At 40.3% G+C, this 17603-nt stretch overlaps 2 protein-coding genes across 3 annotated transcripts in view; one reads left to right on the top strand and one right to left on the bottom strand.

Annotated features, from left to right (window-relative positions):
• Positions 1-17603, bottom strand: part of LOC111872031 (zinc finger protein 423) — a 610024-nt gene that overhangs the window by 583696 nt on the left and 8725 nt on the right. The window contains exon 3 of the mRNA XM_033754486.1: positions 10782-10870. Within this exon, the coding sequence (XP_033610377.1) occupies positions 10782-10821 (40 nt within the window). The 5' untranslated portion in view covers positions 10822-10870. The remainder of the gene's footprint in view (positions 1-10781; positions 10871-17603) is intronic.
• Positions 11839-16461, top strand: LOC111872028 (F-box/LRR-repeat protein 2). 2 transcript variants are annotated; one of them, XM_033754488.1, is made up of 5 exons: positions 11839-12042; positions 12378-13920; positions 14027-14136; positions 14341-14484; positions 16035-16461. In XM_033754488.1, exons 1-5 carry the CDS (start codon positions 11965-11967, stop codon positions 16071-16073), a joined length of 1914 nt encoding a protein of 637 aa, XP_033610379.1. In that variant the 5' UTR covers positions 11839-11964; the 3' UTR covers positions 16074-16461. The 2 variants fall into 2 exon arrangements, with proteins under 2 accessions (XP_033610379.1, XP_023721282.1); XM_023865514.2 differs by having other exon boundaries at positions 11840-12042; positions 15415-16461.

The raw sequence follows: 17603 nt of genomic DNA, 5'->3' as shown, positions 1-17603 counted from the left end.
CCTCCACGGTCTGTTACAGGGATATCTTTACTTACTTGTTATGCGGTCAACAGTAGAACTTCGGTTGCTTAGTAGCGAAGGTCTCAATAATAACGACAACAGAGGAACTACTGAAGACATCAATTCCGAGCAAAGCATACAGAAATCGGGGTCCGTTACAACGGCTAGGTAAACATTGATCTCACAGCAACGGAAAGGACGTTTTCATGACAACAGAGGAATCAACTGTTCAACTCGGTGTCCTCTATTCGGTATTCCAAGAGATACCACAAGAGGATGACTAGATGGACTTACTATAGATTACTGGAGATGAGAATCCAGGAGACAGAATATGACAGAAGAATACAAAAGGATAAAGAAGAGAAGACTAGAGGCTAGTACAAGATCCAGACAACAGTGAGAGATTCGTTATCAAGGAGTCAAATGTGTGAACTGTTGTAATCAAGTAAAACTGTAATGGAGACGCCTAATAAACCCAATCAATCAAGTCAACAACTCACAATGTCAGTCACGTGTACCCCCATACGTGGCACTCCGTTGCCATGAAAAAGTGTGACAATCTCCAGGCAACGCCTCGATTCATATTAGTGTATTCGTTTAAGCGGAAACGTGTTTCAGCTAGCCGTTGTAACGGAAACTTAATGTTTACTTAGTTTGCTCATCAACGAACGTCTGGCTCTGGCTCCACTATTCCGGTTTTCAGGCGTCATGACACAATACTATCACGTAACAATGTGACTACAGACGGGGTTTGGAATCGTAATTGGATTTATTGAACACTTATACAACGTAACTACAAATAAATATAGCGCTATCGCTAAGTGACACTCTGTAGTTCACTACAGGACGTACTAAGCTCCTATTCTTCTAACTGCCGTCTCAAGATTCTCGTAATTGCAGATGCTCCTCGTTATATAGCCTCCGCATGGATCGCACAGAAAACAACACTTACACCATTTCTTCTATTATTGCGTGCACCTATTGCCACCATTACCTAGCAAATGCCGTTGTTTACAGAGCCCTTACCTAGCAACGGCTGTTATAAAGCTGCTTATTTCGTGGTCGTCCCCTAGCAAAGGGTATACATGCCATAATATCTTGGGAAGGAGCTGAACATATACTTTCCAATTTACATTACCTTCTAAGTAATTACACCTTGTGGTCTGATAGATTGGCACCATCGTTTCAGGAGAATATACTGTCCCCATCACACTGAAGAAAGAGGCAACGTATTCCTTAGAAACGCTGGTACTCACCTACCAGACTGCAATATGAATCTTCACCGCTATAAAAACCTAAAATCTCCTATAATTCTAAACTTCGAATTTGTCACATACCGCTCAGCAAACACCTTCGCTATCCTGATGGGTTTCAAATTGGATATACAGTCAATAATTCCAAGCTTACGAACTGATTCGTGTCAAAAATAAGCTGGACTGCATATTCTTAAAATGCTGTTGCAGAAATTGTGGTATTCCACGACGAGAGGTTAGAGAATTCGTGATAAATGCACGTAATTTTTAATGTGTTTGAATGGATGTCTGGAAGTAGCTTATAAGAGTACGTTTTGCCCACAGCCCTAACCTTCCTTCTGTCAACAAATATTATTCTTCGCACATTGGAGCAGACTTCTACACCAGCACATACCGTGTACAATATGCATCACGTAATACACTGCTGCTGTTTTTCTGTGTTTGTGTACAGGTAGAGGCCCAAGGAGTCCTACCGAATGTGTAAGATCTAGAAAAACCGAAGTGAACTGAGAAGTTCATGGAGGTAGGCCTAGGCCCACTGGGGCTGTAGTGCCAAGGAAAAAAAAATACACTGCTGCTAATCGCCAAGACTGGTGACAGCACTAATTATGAAACATAAACACGAACCCAGTAAGGTGAACATACAGAGCTATATGCCTACGCATGAAGGTATAGACAAATTGTCCCTGTGCCTACGCACCGAAGGTATACTGCAGGGTTGCCACACATTCTGAACCTCGGCAACAGAGAGAGGTGCTGGCAAGCTTCATACTTCGCCACTTTACCCCCTGAACTCACTGGACAGGAAGCCTCACAGACTCTTCCGACGTAGTCACAACTGCCACTTATATTTATGCGTATTTATTTTCTTCATCTGTCAGTGGCAACTTGCTAATTGCTGCATTGTTCTGTGAAAGCCCAAGGATAATGGCAAAGTTGCCCACGTAATAACTTAAGCACTACATATGAAGTCCTGGATCTATTGGAACCAGCAACTAATATTTTCTTGAAGTGCGTCAGGTAAAGGAAAGTTTCCTTGTCCGAATCCAACGATCTTCTCGTACAAAGTGTATCCTCTTTTTCCCGCACAAGGTCTAGTTACATTCTGACCCACTGTACCTAACATTAATTGTATTTCCTACGCCCCTAGTATCCCCGTCCCCTTTTTGTCCGTAACACACCTTCATTTCAACGTCCCTCGGGACTTAAAATACAGAGAGAATAAAAACAGCAGGAGTAGGCTGGAAGTTGAGACTGGCAAGTGGGAAGGGGGCAGGCGGGAATTCCTGTGGGAATGCACCGCCCGTGAGTTGTCCAGGAGAGAACAAGAGCGGGAGTAAAAGGGGTGAGTGCGAGGTGGGGGATTCAGCGGTTCATCTGTTGACCGATTGCGAGCCACCCGAACCTCCGGCTGGAATCCCTCATTTGTCCCGGAATGACGTGTGGGTGAGAGAGATGGAAACAGACCAACAGGGGACGGATTTGTCAACTGCCTGCTTCGCTACTGCAGGCCTAACATTCCAACTGCCAAGATGAGATTACTCCGGTATTATGCTGATATTTCACTAGTTTACCGAGCAGGAAAGGGAGGGAGAGAGAGGTTAAATGATGCGTTTTGCCTGACCCCAAAGGGAGGCTGACGGGGAGGAGGAAATAAATAGGGTTACGCTATCATAATTTGTGGAAAATGCAAAATGATCGAAGACAATTCTAGAAGCATGATGTAGCTGAGCCTACCCTTAAAAATTTCGTACGTCAATTTCCTGTCACAATTCAGATAATAGTAACGATGATCAATGACTCTCAACCTATGCCACGTAAATTCACGGAGAGACTATTTGACAACAGTTTACCAAATAATGAAACATTTATAAACGAAGACGTTGATAGTAGCTAACAAAAAAAATGACAAATTAAAATGTTTAAAATAAGTTAATATGTTCCAAAACAGGGCCAGAGCACAGGATGGATCTCCGAGATGAAGCATCGTAGTTACTGTGCTAGACGTTTAGCAAGATGAAACAAATACATGCCTACATAAGAAACAATGAGTAGCAAGTGGGCTACCTATATGGCTCTACAGCCCTTGTGGGCCCTGGTTGCTTTCTCAGTTTCTTAATCTATACACAGTCTGTAGAACTCCTTGGAAGGGGGATCATCCCGTCGCAAGGCACCTACCTACACACAGAACAACACAAACACAGAATGAACCCACACAAACATCCGTGCCTTGAGTGGGATTCGAACCCACGATCCCAGTGTCGAGTGGGCGAAGACGGTTCATTCCTTAGACCGCGCGCCCAATGTGATCGACAAGTGGGCTATGGTATGTAAAATAAAAAGGTAAAGTTGTCGCTGTGCTTAACCAATTGAACACTACGCCATGAAGACGTATGGGGGAGTGGGTATATAGACTCACATTTCTTAACTTCGGCACTAGCTGGAGGTGAGAGGTCAGCTTCACGCCCTTGTCGCTTTAGCCCCAGCGAAAGAACCCCCGGTACCCATTGGATAGAAGGCTGTGTGGGCCCCAGAGCCAGTCTGGACGACGTGGAGAAGTGGAAATTCTTGATAGAAGGAAATGTATGTAAATATTCTGTCGTGTTATGTTACTCTTCGCATGAAATATAATAAATTAATTTTGTGCGAAGTTTAACCAATATTTCTGTAATATACTAGGCCTCTTGGGGGTCATGAAATCTACGACCTACGAATCCCATTTAGGTTCTTATGAAAAGTTCCTTTTCTGTTATGCCGATTTATATGAAATTTGGGACCGTTAAATACATTTGTGTCGCAAACCCTAGTATTAAATTTGATCAAAACCAATCCAGCAATTCTAGAGTTACGAAATGGCAGAACGGAAAAATCAATTTTGTTCAATTATAGCGATGATCTTAAGACTAGGGTGATAAAGTCCCTTGTGCATAATATACCCTTCATTTTTCTTTGCGTTTGTCTGAAACATTTTTTGCTCTGATAAATATACAGCAAATTAAGTGTGAAATTCACTCACGAAAGCGTGCAAAACTTCATGCATAGGGTCCGTTACGGTTGTCTGAGGTTTAGAAGATTGGAATATGTCTAAAAAAACAGTAAGATTTCCCGATATCACGTATAATAAAAATCGACTTAAAAATGTTTGAGTTATTACGTGCGGACAAAAATGGCGAAGCCAATAAAAAAGTTGTAACGTGTAATAGCTAGGCAACGGCGCGATAAACGCCTTCTCGCTTAAGCGCTTAACAATACATTATTATCGCTAGGTAACGACTCAGTAAACATTTTAAAACGTGCAACAATAGAAATTGTATCTCACTGAACGAATGTTTATTTCTCCTTGCTATGCAGCAGCCAGCGCACCAATTAAGTCGCTGGCTATGAATCACGTGACTTGTTGTCTGTAGGTCCGCGCCGAAGGTTTTAAAGGGGAAATTAAAGGTCGTTTACACAGAATGCATGGCAAAAAAAGTAAAGCTAACCCTGTAACAGGCCGTGAAGGCCCATAGGGTTGTCAGACGTTGAGGGTCCCACATTATCTAGACAATCGGCTCAAAGATGGCGGTAAGTTGTAAGCCTTACGCGCCGGCCGCGCTCTACTCCCCAGGAAAATTATTTAATTAATTCCTGGTACTCATTTCTGTTAGAGGCTGAGTCGACCCCATGGCCATAGTGCGGCTGGAAGGATTAGGTCAAATGAAAAAAATCCAGTGACCTCATCGGAACTTGAACCCGCGACCTTCCGGCTTGTAGCATAGTGCCTCAACCATCATCTACAGATGTCAGGAAGCAATATTTTTGATAGATTATCTGATTCAGATGCAAGTTAGGGTCCTTTACGTGGTACAAAGTAATCATGATATAGTGTTCTTTGTACGCCTGAGTCGTGATCGGAAGGTCCCACTTTCTAGTTTTCGTCCGAAGGCCGGCTATCCAGAATGAGATTTCTCTGAACTTCCTCACTTCCAGTCGAGGCGAATTGTAAGATAGGTACCAAACTAACATTCACCCTGAGGAAAACCACGAAAACCTTATTACAGATTTCTGATAGCCCTTCCGAGATTCTATCCCGAATACGAGCGAAGGGTCACAACACCAACCAGTCCAGTACGATCGTCATGAAGATGATTACCCGTTCGCGAAATACACGAAGGTTTGTAAAGTAAAATGCCGTTATCTGTTCTCCAAAAATTATATATATACGCGTAATGCGGCCGTCTGGTCGTCTCAGGCAACCGGCTGTAAATGTTGAAGCGGGAAGAACGTGAAATGAAGAGATCGTTGCTTATTAAAAATGGTACCTATCTTACAATACGCCTCGACTGCCTTCTTCCAGATCCTGTGAAGTCAACAATTATTACCTTCCCATCTCCACTGAGGTTATGTAAACTCTGCAGTTTAAACAGCATCATTAAATTATGTAAGAAACGATCAACCGGCATTGTCATTATTTTGCGGTGCAAGTTTGCATCATTACTAGTAGACCTATATGGCTTATCAATTGCATATACATGTACGTGTACAACGAGTGGCAGCCATTGAATTGGAGAGTACATAATGGACGGATATTCGTAGATTCTGTTGGGAGTTAAAATACTGTCTCCTATCTGCAGAGATATTGAGTGAATCGCTCGTAGATCATAGGTCTGAAAATTCTAAGTAACCAGTTTTTGTTTGTTTTGGTTGACAGTCTTTCGGACATTATTTAATTCCTTACTTATGAAGCTCAGCCATTCTTGAAGAGTCGCCAATTCTGCAGTTACTCAAGAATTTACCAGCATTTTATGGAACCCGAAGGTTCATTACCGTGTTCACAAGAGCCCACCACTGATCTCTATCCTGAACCAGATCAACCCAATCCATACCATCCCATCCTATCTGTCTAGGTTTTAATACTGTCCACCCACCTAAACCTTGGTCTTCCCAGTGGTCTCTTTCCTTCTGTCTTTCCCACCAATATCCCATATGCGTTCCTTTTCTCCCCAATTCGTGCTACATACCCTGCCCACCTCATCCTCCTTGACTTGATCATTCTAATTATACTTGGAGAAGAGTACAAGTTATGAAGCTCCTCATTATGCAGTTTCCTGCAACCTCCTGTCACTTCATCTCTCTTCGGTCCAAATATTCTCCTCAACGCCCTGTCAGTGTTTCGGACATTAGAGTCCGTAGCTGAACCATCACATAATAAAAGTTTTTCTTGATGACGGCATGACAGTTAGACTTTCCTCTATGAGCGTTCTCGCAACATTCACATGACGTTCTGTTTGTCGGACATGGCAGTCTTTACTTGTCCGACAATATCCTGTGGATAAGTTAGGTCCACTTCACGCAAACGTGCGCTATCGACAGGCGCAAGGTCATTCACTTTAATGACCGTAAAGTCAGTTAGGGTTGAAGAGATTATTACAGGAAATTAAGGGCCTGTTTGGTGAGGGTTAGAGTTGTATCTCTCCTGGTGCAAATCATTTTCGAGACGAGAAGAAGACCCGAAGCCATTAAATGTCCTGATCTTTGAGCGACGTCACGCAAAATATGCTGTCTTGCTTGTTTCTTAGTCCTAATACCTTATGAAACGCGCATTATATAGCGTTCCGCAACTGAATTATTATAAAGGATAAGTAATAGAAGTGAGAGGCTGCGGTCAGACCTATAAGAAGATATTATTCCACTCAACATACCTAGTTTCTTAGATGAGAGACACAAGGACCACATCATCACAATAGGCAACTTCATGGATCAAGGTCTTCTTTAAACAGCTGGTAGCTACTCAGATGAACATAAAACGCTCAACTCTTATGCAACCATATTTTATTCCTGTACCCTCCTTACACGTGACAATACATTGTCGGAATAGCTTCGGTAGTGAGATATGGAGACCTTGCATGTGGCAACCACGAGACAGCACCATAAAACAGGTAAGACGATCATTCAGTCTACAGATTCTGCGAGGTCACTCCTGTTTATGTTCTGGTGGTGGTGTGCTCACTATGATAGACACATTACACGTCAAAGAATGGCACAATATGCGGATTATTCATTACACGAACTGACAGATATGACCAGGGGCGGCCCGTGTATAGGCACTGCGGAACTGTAGCACCCCCAATTTCCACTTGATATTATCGATAACATTTATATAATGAGTCCTTTTTTCTTTAATTCTTTCTTTATACTTGTACAATAAACTATATAATCCTTAAGCTTAACGTCAGTAGCCAAATCTTTGTATGGAACTGTGCGCTTCTGGAGCAGCACCCCCACTAATTTTAGCTACGAGCCGCCACGGGATATGACATTACTATATGGAGAAGAAGAGTGTATCAGTGCAGCTGCTACACGTCTGTACGCTGAAAGGTATCAGCAACGGCGGCATCCAAATTGCAGGAAATTAATTTTTCTAAAACGTCTGCAAGAAACAGACTGTGGTCCAATATGACAGATGCTGGTAGACCACAAAGTCGCAGGAGTGCCAATGCGGAAGATGTTCTGCCTGTTGCAGAACGATCACTGGTACCAGGCGGTTGGCGTCTCGTAAACACATTTCTCAGTGATTTTTGGTAAGGCTGTTGCATGATCATGTATCCGTTCAAAGTATTATATGTTCAAGTTCTGCAACTGCCGCTGGATTATGAGCATCCAAATGATTTCTGCGAATGGCTACTGCAGCGTTTCCAACATTTCTCTGCCGAGTGCTGCTGATGGAAATGGGATTTTTAATGCCGTAACCAGAACATGTAAGCTGATGAAAATCCATATTCCTTTCAAGAAACACGATCCCAACAGTAGTCTGCAATAAACGTTTGGACGAAAATAACTGAGAGGCCCTTCCTAGGTCCTTATGAGATACCACCTCGTCTGTCAGGGTCCTCGTATCTACGACTTCTTTCTGAACAATACCCCAACTACCGGACCTTGCATCATTGGCAACGTGGTAGATAATATGGGTACTGCACGCAGTGTTGAGACAGTCATTATCCCTGTCTATGGATAGGACGAAACGGACCGGTATCCTAGCCTCCGCGATAACTCGATATAGTTCCTGCCCCGGCTTCTTGTGGGACCATCCAAAGGGCAACGTTTACGACCAAGAACGTAACAAGAGAAACAAACTGTGGAATGCCACTGAGGTTGCTGGGATGATAATATGCAACATGCCAGACATCTTTCAGTGGACCAGGAATTCTTGGCGCAACAAGACTCAAGTATGCACTGACTGTAATTGTGGGCCGTTTCAACATCTTTTGTAAACCATTAGTAACTGGCCAGATGCTGTTCTGTGCACACGTAATACACTGTATATCCAAAATCTGTCTTTCCTTACGCTACCTGTTGACGTATCTTGCGAACGACGCTGTTGAGACCACATATCTGTGTGAACGTTTCGGCGCATATTTAAATTAAGTAACTAAGACTTGCCGAGTAAAAACCATTATAGCCTATGAATCTATACAGACTACTTAGAAAACGCAAGATTTCGGGAAATATGGGTAAATTACATCATTATATGTACTTTAACAACATAATTTTTCCTACAACTACGATAAAGATGCTAACCTGGTTATTTAATGCTGAATTCTCTGAGAGATGATCATAAATTATCATTCAGAGATTCAAACAAAATTGTAATTAAACCTTAAGACGATCTTAGGTTCTCGAAAGTTACTGTATGATAAAATGCATCTTATTATCATTGACATACGATCTATGAGAGAAGATCAATATTTTCACATTTAATACAACAACTATGAGAAATAATTTCTTATTAATTCAAAACCGAAATTCGAGAATAAAAATATTCTGAAAATAAAAAAACTGTCGTCTAAAAAAACTAAAAAAGTCAATAAATACCCGATGCAATCACATCAGCTAACTTTTATCTCTTAAGACAAAAGCTGTCTCAAAACAACGCATTAAATCATGGTTAAAGGAGTAGCTGTCAGAACGATAAGAATGAGCGCATTATTTAAGTTACAGTTTTTAGGCTAACTGTTTCGTATTGTGCACAGGATTCCCATTAAAATGCACGACACACACTACCAGTCTAATTTCAGAATAGCCACCAGCAACATCACATTGCAGAGAAAGCAGCTGAGGCTGCCTCCGTGGACTCTGTTCTAATAGTGTCCGCATCCGAACCAAAATGTATCATAAAACAATACTCCATATAATAATAATAATGATACGAATATTTCAACAAGAACTAAAACGAAAATAAAAATACCAAATATAGAAATGTTAAAGGTATCACGGTTTCAATAGCTCAACTAGTCATATTCATTCATTCACAAGTTGCCACTCCCGATAAAAAAATGAACGGCGTATCGCAACAACTCCAATTTTTAGAAACCGTAACTAAGAATGCTATTTGAAGAAAGTCGTCTTCTGGGATCTGGCGCCGTGTATTCTTCGTTTTAACCGGCGTTTCGAAGGAACATATCGCCACCATCTTCAGGGTAGCTATCTCTATTCGCACGCAACTCAACCACCCTGAAGATGGTGGCGATATGTTCCTTCGAAACGTCGGTTAAAACGAATAATACACGGCGCCAGATCCCAGAAGACGACTTTCTTCATAGACATCGCCGTGAAAACCTCAAAACTTACAAGAATGCTATTTATTTTAGATTTGAAACGGCAAGATAGCTAAGTATATATATATTACATTTATTATATATCATATATATTTATTTATATTTACTATGCGTATTATATATATAAGTCCGGAAATCAAGTACAGCCTCCCTGCGATTCCTCATACCACATTGTGTACTACTGAACTTTACTGCCTGTGCGACATACGCCTTCGTTTAAGGAAACCGTTTTACATTTTTTAGTTAACAGAGATTTTAGAGAAATAAGAACCCCAAAGAAGTTTAAAAGAAAAATTCAACCGAGTCAAGATCCATTAAAACAAATTAATATGTATGTGAGACTGTAATTTTCAAAGGACGGCGTGCTCTTCTAATTTCTATAAACCAACATGCATCCTTGTTCTTTCAGTTTGAAATCTTTCCTTTCCAACAAAATAACCTAAGTCAGAAGACTTAACAGTTTGCTTTGCATTCATGCGCAGCAAATAGTTTCGAACATTCCACTTTACGTAAATTAACAAAGTTACATCTCTTGACGGTTTTTCCCTATTCGAGACAAAAGAAACATTAGTTTCTTAGTAACTAATGAACAAAGTTCATATCCTAAAATTCTTATATTTCAAATAAAGTTAATACGGAATGGGACTGCCGCGTTGCATAATAAAATGATTACATACGTACGTCTTGCAAGAAACTGTGAATTTTACAAGCAACAAATTATTAATGCCCAAATAAAAAACATAAACTTTACTTCAAATGTAAATAAATTATGTTTTCATTCCAAAATATAATCGAACGAAAATTATAAAATCAAAACTGAGGATATTTTGTTCCGGTTTATAACATTAGTTACACAGATAAACATTAAAAATACAGGCATATGTGTCACGTCCGGTAAAATTTAAAATAAAACCGCACAGTAGATGGTACTTACTCTTCAGTGCTCGTGGTTTGGCTTGTTTCCGGCGCGACATCGTCGCGATGCTGGGCGTCACGACGTCCGCACTCAGCCCGAGGCTGCCGCTGAAAGATGACGACGCCCAGTGTTTTAGAGAAACTTTTAGTCAGAACCCAGTCCAGTGTCATTCACACTCAACATTATTTGAGACTTCATGTCCTTATCATAGTAACTCACTGTTCTCTAATGAAACGAAAAACTCTCATGCGTGAGAGTCTCAGTGCAAAGCGTGAGATCGTACATGATAACTGCTGGATTGATGACAAAAACACATATTTAAATGCCAGTTACAAACTCACCAGAATTTCATGCATAACTAACTCACTGTTCATTCTTGCACACCAAATAACGATGATAGCAAAACATTTCACACTATGTTGCTTAACAAGAAATATATCATGAAATAAATAATCAGCAAATCGTATATAACGTAATTGTCACCACCGCTTGGGTTCTCTTCCCGTTTTGGTTAGTTCAGCCACTCAAAACACTCTTTCCTGATGCAGAATAACCCTGTTAGTTTGGACGTTTGTTGACTGCCGTCCGTAACCACGTGGATTTTAAATGCGGAGACTTTTCAGGCGATGTATTGTCGAAATGAAGAAAAGTGGGCGGATGTAGGTGAAGAATAGCTCAGAATTTGCCTTTATTTCTTGACTGTTTCGAAACTCTGAAGCTATAATACTGTAGTCGTCGAGGCAATTTACGATGTGACATGACGGCTACCAGCGATCAGCTGTTGGTTTGTCTGCCCGGAGTCAGTCAGTCTGTGAGACTGCTCGCTTCCTATAACAATACGCTTTTCCAGTTGGTAGGGAGATCTTTTCACCCCAAGGATTGCGCAGAAGCGAGAGGCCGGGCGCACGCACCAACATCATTGTGGGGCCGGTCCCGCGGGGAATTTACAACCTGCGAGTTAGACCACCCAACTAACAGTCTCATTATGGTCTCATACGAGTATGCGAGACATCTAGCAGTTAAAGGTTATACCATAAACATTCGACATGCCATCTCTGGGTAGAAAGTTTCACCTGGTTCTTGGATGGCAATCGTAAGTCGCTAAATCAGCTGGTAGAAGGAGAAGGCGACAGTCAAGGTCGGAACTGAATAGACATTTAAATGTGTTAATTACTGGCATATACATACATAGAAATCTGACATGGAGTCCGTTATAACAGTATCAAATGAAAATAAAGAGCTGAGTACGAAAAACAGTTTGGTAGAACTTCCTCTTGAGGTGAGAACTGTTAATATCTACAGTTATATCAAAATCAGTTGTGCATTGGATCATAACGTTTATAACCTTGAATGTTATATTGTGAAGTATTGTGAAGTACCGTGCTTTTATTTTGTTTTTTAAAATGATGTTTTGTGTTGTCACCTCGTAAATCTATTAATCCCTTACTGTAATTGGTGCAAATCCTGTGTAAAATACATTTTGATCTAATTGATAATGTTACAGTTAATTTTTCATTCAAATTTGACAACTTCGTGATATAATTTCTACTAGAACGAATTTTCTACATTGTACTATTTTTACTGTTGTACTGTGAAACCCTTTTCCCTTTGCAGATCATAATATACATCCTGGAGTTCCTGTCTTTATCAGACAGGATAAGTGCATCACAAGTGTGCCATTTGTGGCACATGGCATCTAAAGACCTGAAGCTACATGGCAGTGAAGTAGTAGTGTTGCATGATGACCTGACCAGAGCATTAAAAGTCTTTGAAAATAGTCTTGGAACATTTCTGAATTTTCTGTTTAATAATGTAGAGCTAGGAGGAAAATTAACCGTATTTTGGGACAGATTCTGTCCACAAATGCGGTCTCTTTCCATATATAGCTGTGATGTATCAGAAAAAACTTTTGTAGATATTCTATTAAGGTGCTCCCGTTTAGAAATTCTTGATGTGAGTGGCTGTCGTGAACTTCTAATGTCAGGGCGCGTACTGGAACAGAAATGTGATATTCAGCTACTTAGCAAGACCCTTGTAACACTCAGGGAACTAAGGCTTGAGTCAAATAGATATCTTTCAGATGCCCTCTTCAACAGGTTTGTGGCAATTGCACCTAATTTGGAAGATCTGTCATTGACAGGATGCCAGATTTCATTCCATAGTGGACTATGTAAGAAATTTTATCCTGGTAACATGTCAAAGTCTGGCAGTATAATGGCATCAGAAAGCGTTCTGACTTTCAGGAATATATTACAGTATATTGTGTCAAAAGCAGAGAAGATCAGAAGGTTGGGATTTGGTAGCACACTTATTGATAATGCGGCATTGTCGCAGCTAGCAGAAGTACCAGCTCTGAATCTTAAAGCACTAGATCTTCAGTTTTGTGAACAACTGAACAATACAGGCATACTGAGACTGACAGAATGCCAGCAGACTCTCGTCAAATTAGAGTTAGGCTTCTGTTCACACATCAGTGATCTTTCTTTCTCAGCCATCTGTCACAACCTACAAAATCTATCTAAACTCAACATGGAGTACTGCCTTGCTATAACAAATATAGGTGTAGCAGAACTTCGTCATCTTAGGAAATTGGTAGACTTAAACCTATCACACTGTGAACAGGTTACTGGTGAGGGCATTGAGAAGGGACTGTGTTCCTATGTGAATCCACATTTCCAAAGACTTTATCTCACTGCACTCTCTTTAGATGAGAGAACTGTTTGCCGCATAGCTGAGAGCCTTCCTGGGCTTATACATCTTGACCTTGGTTGGTGTTTCAATGCAGTAACAGACACATCTATTCAGGCTGTTTGGCAGCACCAAGTGTGGCTACGATCTCTCAATGTGACAAGCTGTGATAAAATAACTGACGCAGGACTCACAGGCTTGGGGTTGAGAACAGGAAGGTCAGAACAGACAAAAGAGCAGAAAAATAGAACTGAAGTTACAAGTCTGGTAGAAAAAGAAATCAATGGAATCCACTGGATTGGTAATAGCGGGGTTCCACACACTGACCCCTTACACAGGATATCACTGAGGAGTAGAGCTGAACAAGATATAGTGAATGATGCCAAAAGGAAAGAAGCTGTATTGCAGATGTGTGAAGATCAGAACACCGAAGAAATAGAAAATGGTTTCTCACTTGTTAGACTGAGAGGTATGCAGAGTGTTGATATTTAATTACAAACTTTTGTTTGGGTATATCATTTCAGGATATTTTCAGGAAAGAATAATTTTTTTCTAATTTGTTTGTTTTTCCTCAGGTTTGCAAGAATTAGATTTGTGTGGTTGCAACAGAATCACGGATGTTAGCTTGAAGTATGCCTTTAACTTTCTTGAACTTCGACATTTAGATCTGAGTCGCTGTCAGCAGGTTAGTTTTTTTCAGGAAATTTAATATGTCCTGCTTCTAGGTTAGGCTGATTGATATCTTGTCTTTAAGGAAAAAACGATTGCTCCTTCGCTTCTGATAAAGTTGTGCTTATGTATAAGAAGCTTGTTGAAAAAAATAACCTTTATAAATTTTGCTACAAATCAGTATTACTTTTGCTTTGTGCATTTTATATTATGCTTTCAGGTAACACATATAGGCATTTCAGAGCTGGCCTCAAAGAATCCAAGTATTGAAACCCTAATAATGAGTTACTGTCACAATATCTCAGATGATGGTGTGATCAATACTGTAAAGCATTTGTCAAGACTGAAACGCCTCGAACTACAGGTATCTGTCACTTTTGGGTAGCGACAAATGTAAAATCTTCAAAGATCAAGTACAGTACATAACATGCTGAGACTGTTAATGAGCAGGTATCCAGCACAATATTTCAACAGTTTCTCATGATTCCTTCCAATTACCTTATAAAAACCTATGGTATGATGAGCAGATGTTCTAGGGGAGAAAAATTCTAGAGTAGAATGGTCAATTTACCACGCTTTTGAGTTTTGACTAATGTTAAATACGTGTGGACTATGGCTAAATTTAGAAAATCCCACTCATTTGCACACAAAACTTCTGATGTCTTAATCAAAGAACAAAATATATTACATAGATTTTAAACTAAGTGAAATATTGATTTATAATGCATTCAATTTACTTTATGTAAAGGAAGTAAAATATTTCAGGCATACAAACTCTCTTTCTTTTTTATTTTCATTTATTTGGGAGTCTGTGTTTCAGGAGAAATGTTTTACTTTGAAGAGTACTATCTTCTGGAATATAATGCCATGTAGTCTGTTGAAGTCAGCAGATGTTTCGGAGGAACATTCCACCTCCACCTTCAGGGTCTGCTTGCCACCTGCTTTCACACTGGTATCTTTCTCAGCTTATTCTTCGACTCTGGAGATGGAGGCAATGTCCCTCTGAAACGTAGGTTGAATTTCAATGGAATATGTATATCCCATACGATAGTACTTTTCATGACCACTGATGTCAGAACCTCAAATCCTACATTGTTTTACTTTGTTATATGGAGTTTTGTTTATGGAGATAAGATTATAGCATATAGTATACAGACAGCCCTTGCTTTACAAAGATTCATATATAAATTTTGCTCATACAGATTTTTATAATGAAGTTCATAATCTTAGTTTGGCTTGTCACCTGAACTCAAATTTGTTCATCTGATAAATACTAAGAAATGTCTCCTTGCAGGGTTGCTCTCAGCTAACAGATGCAAGTCTTAGAGCAGTTGGACAGAACTGTTTCAATTTGAAGTACCTTGATATAAGCCAGTGCTGCAGCATGTCACTGGAAGGGTCAGAGCGTATGGAACTACACCTGCCATCCCTGCACACACTAAAAAGATCAGGCCTTGTTTCTAAGGAATATCCCAAAGCCAGTGTACAGGAATCAAAACATGTACCTCCTCCTCCACCAGCAAAGTTCCGTTTTTATTGACACTAATAACTGATTGTGACTGCACTCCCTATAGTTAAGTCTCACGAAAAATTGGCAGTAAAATACAAGTTTACTCCAAATAATGAGGACAGTAGCCAACATATGGGACCTACAGCCTAATGAATCCTGGTGAGAGGTTTTAAATACCCCATATTCACAAAATTTTGATTTTTTAAAACTGAAGAATAAACTTAAGGAAATAACGGTGTAAGAACACCATCACAACCTGTTTCCTTAAGATCTGGCCAGGAAAAAAGTCCAGTGGTGGGCTGTTGGGAACACTATAACAGACTTCTGGACTCTATAGAAGGCAGAAAATTTTATGACTAGCTTAAAGGTTACCAGCTTCTCAAGAAAGGCTCTGCTGCTTGCAGTTCATTGGTCAGTCAGAGATGAGAAACCGGAAAGCATGAGAAGAACTTCAAACCAGATCCAGTCGGTCTCAGATGCTGAATCTTGAATGTAAGAATACAGCACATTGCCCTTATGCTACCAGATTCCCCCATTTTAACTCTTTGACTGGCGCGGGTGTGTTTTCATGCCCGGACGATGCCAGCCGTTCCCTGGCATTGGCGTGTTTTAGCACTTTGATACACTCTTCCCTTCTTTGCTGTCTTGGCACTCATCAACCAAAGACATATTTATGATAGTTTTTGTGCATGGTTGTATACAACCCTTGTTGACTTTGTGGGGGTCTATATTACTGCCAGAACCCTCCGAGAAGGAATAGGTCAGAAAATATTTCACATTCATTCAGTTTCACCATGGCTTCTCACAGCAAGTGTCAGGAGTGTTCCTACAGACCAGCTGGAAAGTGTTGTGAACGAGATTTGTGCTGATGATGAAAGTGGCGATGAAATAATGATTCCTGTATCAGATGGAATTGATAGTGACAATAATACAGTGATAGACAATGATCCACAAGACAGTAATCATGAACATTTAGTGACCACAAGTGTGGTGACGGACATGCCCATCTCATGGACGTATGGAGACATTGTACCAACAATAGTTCCATTTATTAGTAGTTCTGGGATCAAAATTGATATAACACATAAAATGCACCCCTTTCCATGGATTAAAATTTTTCTGGATGATGACTTATTAAATCACATCACAACTGAAACCAATCGCTATGCTCACCAGCACTTCAACACCCATGAGCTAGCTCCTCACTCTCAAGAACACAATTACAAATATGTCACACCAGGTGAAATGTGGATATACTTAGGAATTGTGTTCATGACAGGAATCGACAAACGCCCTGAAATTGAAGAATATTTGTCCACTAGCCCCCTATTTCACACTCCATGGTATGGACAAAAGATGTCTTTGAGGCGGTTCCAACAGATCTCGAAATTTCTTCATTTTGCAGACAACGATGCACGACCAGCTGACTGTGAAGATCGCCTGTATAAAGTTAGGCCAATTATACACTCATTAGTGGGGAAATTTAGAAACACATATATCCCTGAAAAGCAAATTTCAATAGATGAGGGAATGATCGCTTGGAAAGGACGCCTTATCTTCCGAGTATATATGCCTGACAAACCTAATAAGTATGGTATAAAGGCTTATCTTGTTTGTGAATCAACAGGTGGATATATTTGGAATTTTGAAATTTACTGTGGAAAATCAAGACCTTTAAAGGAATTAGTTGTCGATCTGTTGGGGCCACAGCTTCTAGATAAAGGGTATCATCTCTCCCAGGATAACTATTACAATAGTGTAGAATTGTGTGAGATGTTATTAGTTTATTACAGAGAAATACTGATGTGTGTGGTACCTTCAGAATGGACTGAGGAGCTCCTAAAGAACTAAAGGATGATGTAAAAAATTTGGAAAAAGGGAAATCTGTGTTTTCTAGGAAGGGGCAAATTCTCATACAGGTGTGGAGAGATAAAAGAGACATCAAACTTATCTCCACTCTTCACACAGCAAAA

Source organism: Cryptotermes secundus, unplaced genomic scaffold (assembly GCF_002891405.2).
Source record: "Cryptotermes secundus unplaced genomic scaffold, Csec_1.0 scaffold87, whole genome shotgun sequence".
NCBI lineage: Eukaryota > Metazoa > Arthropoda > Insecta > Blattodea > Kalotermitidae > Cryptotermes > Cryptotermes secundus.
Note: the sequence above shows the minus strand (reverse complement) of the source record. Positions and strands in the feature narration are given on the sequence as shown.

Excerpts from the sequence above, each read along its gene's own strand:
- LOC111872028 (XM_023865514.2), top strand. The coding sequence starts at position 11,965 with ATGGAGTCCGTTATAACAGTATCAAATGAAAATAAAGAGCTGAGTACG. Across the intron at positions 13,921-14,026 it reads CTCACTTGTTAGACTGAGAG|GTTTGCAAGAATTAGATTTG; the intron begins GTATGCAGAGTG and ends GTTTTTCCTCAG. Across the intron at positions 14,485-15,414 it reads TGAAACGCCTCGAACTACAG|GGTTGCTCTCAGCTAACAGA; the intron begins GTATCTGTCACT and ends GTCTCCTTGCAG.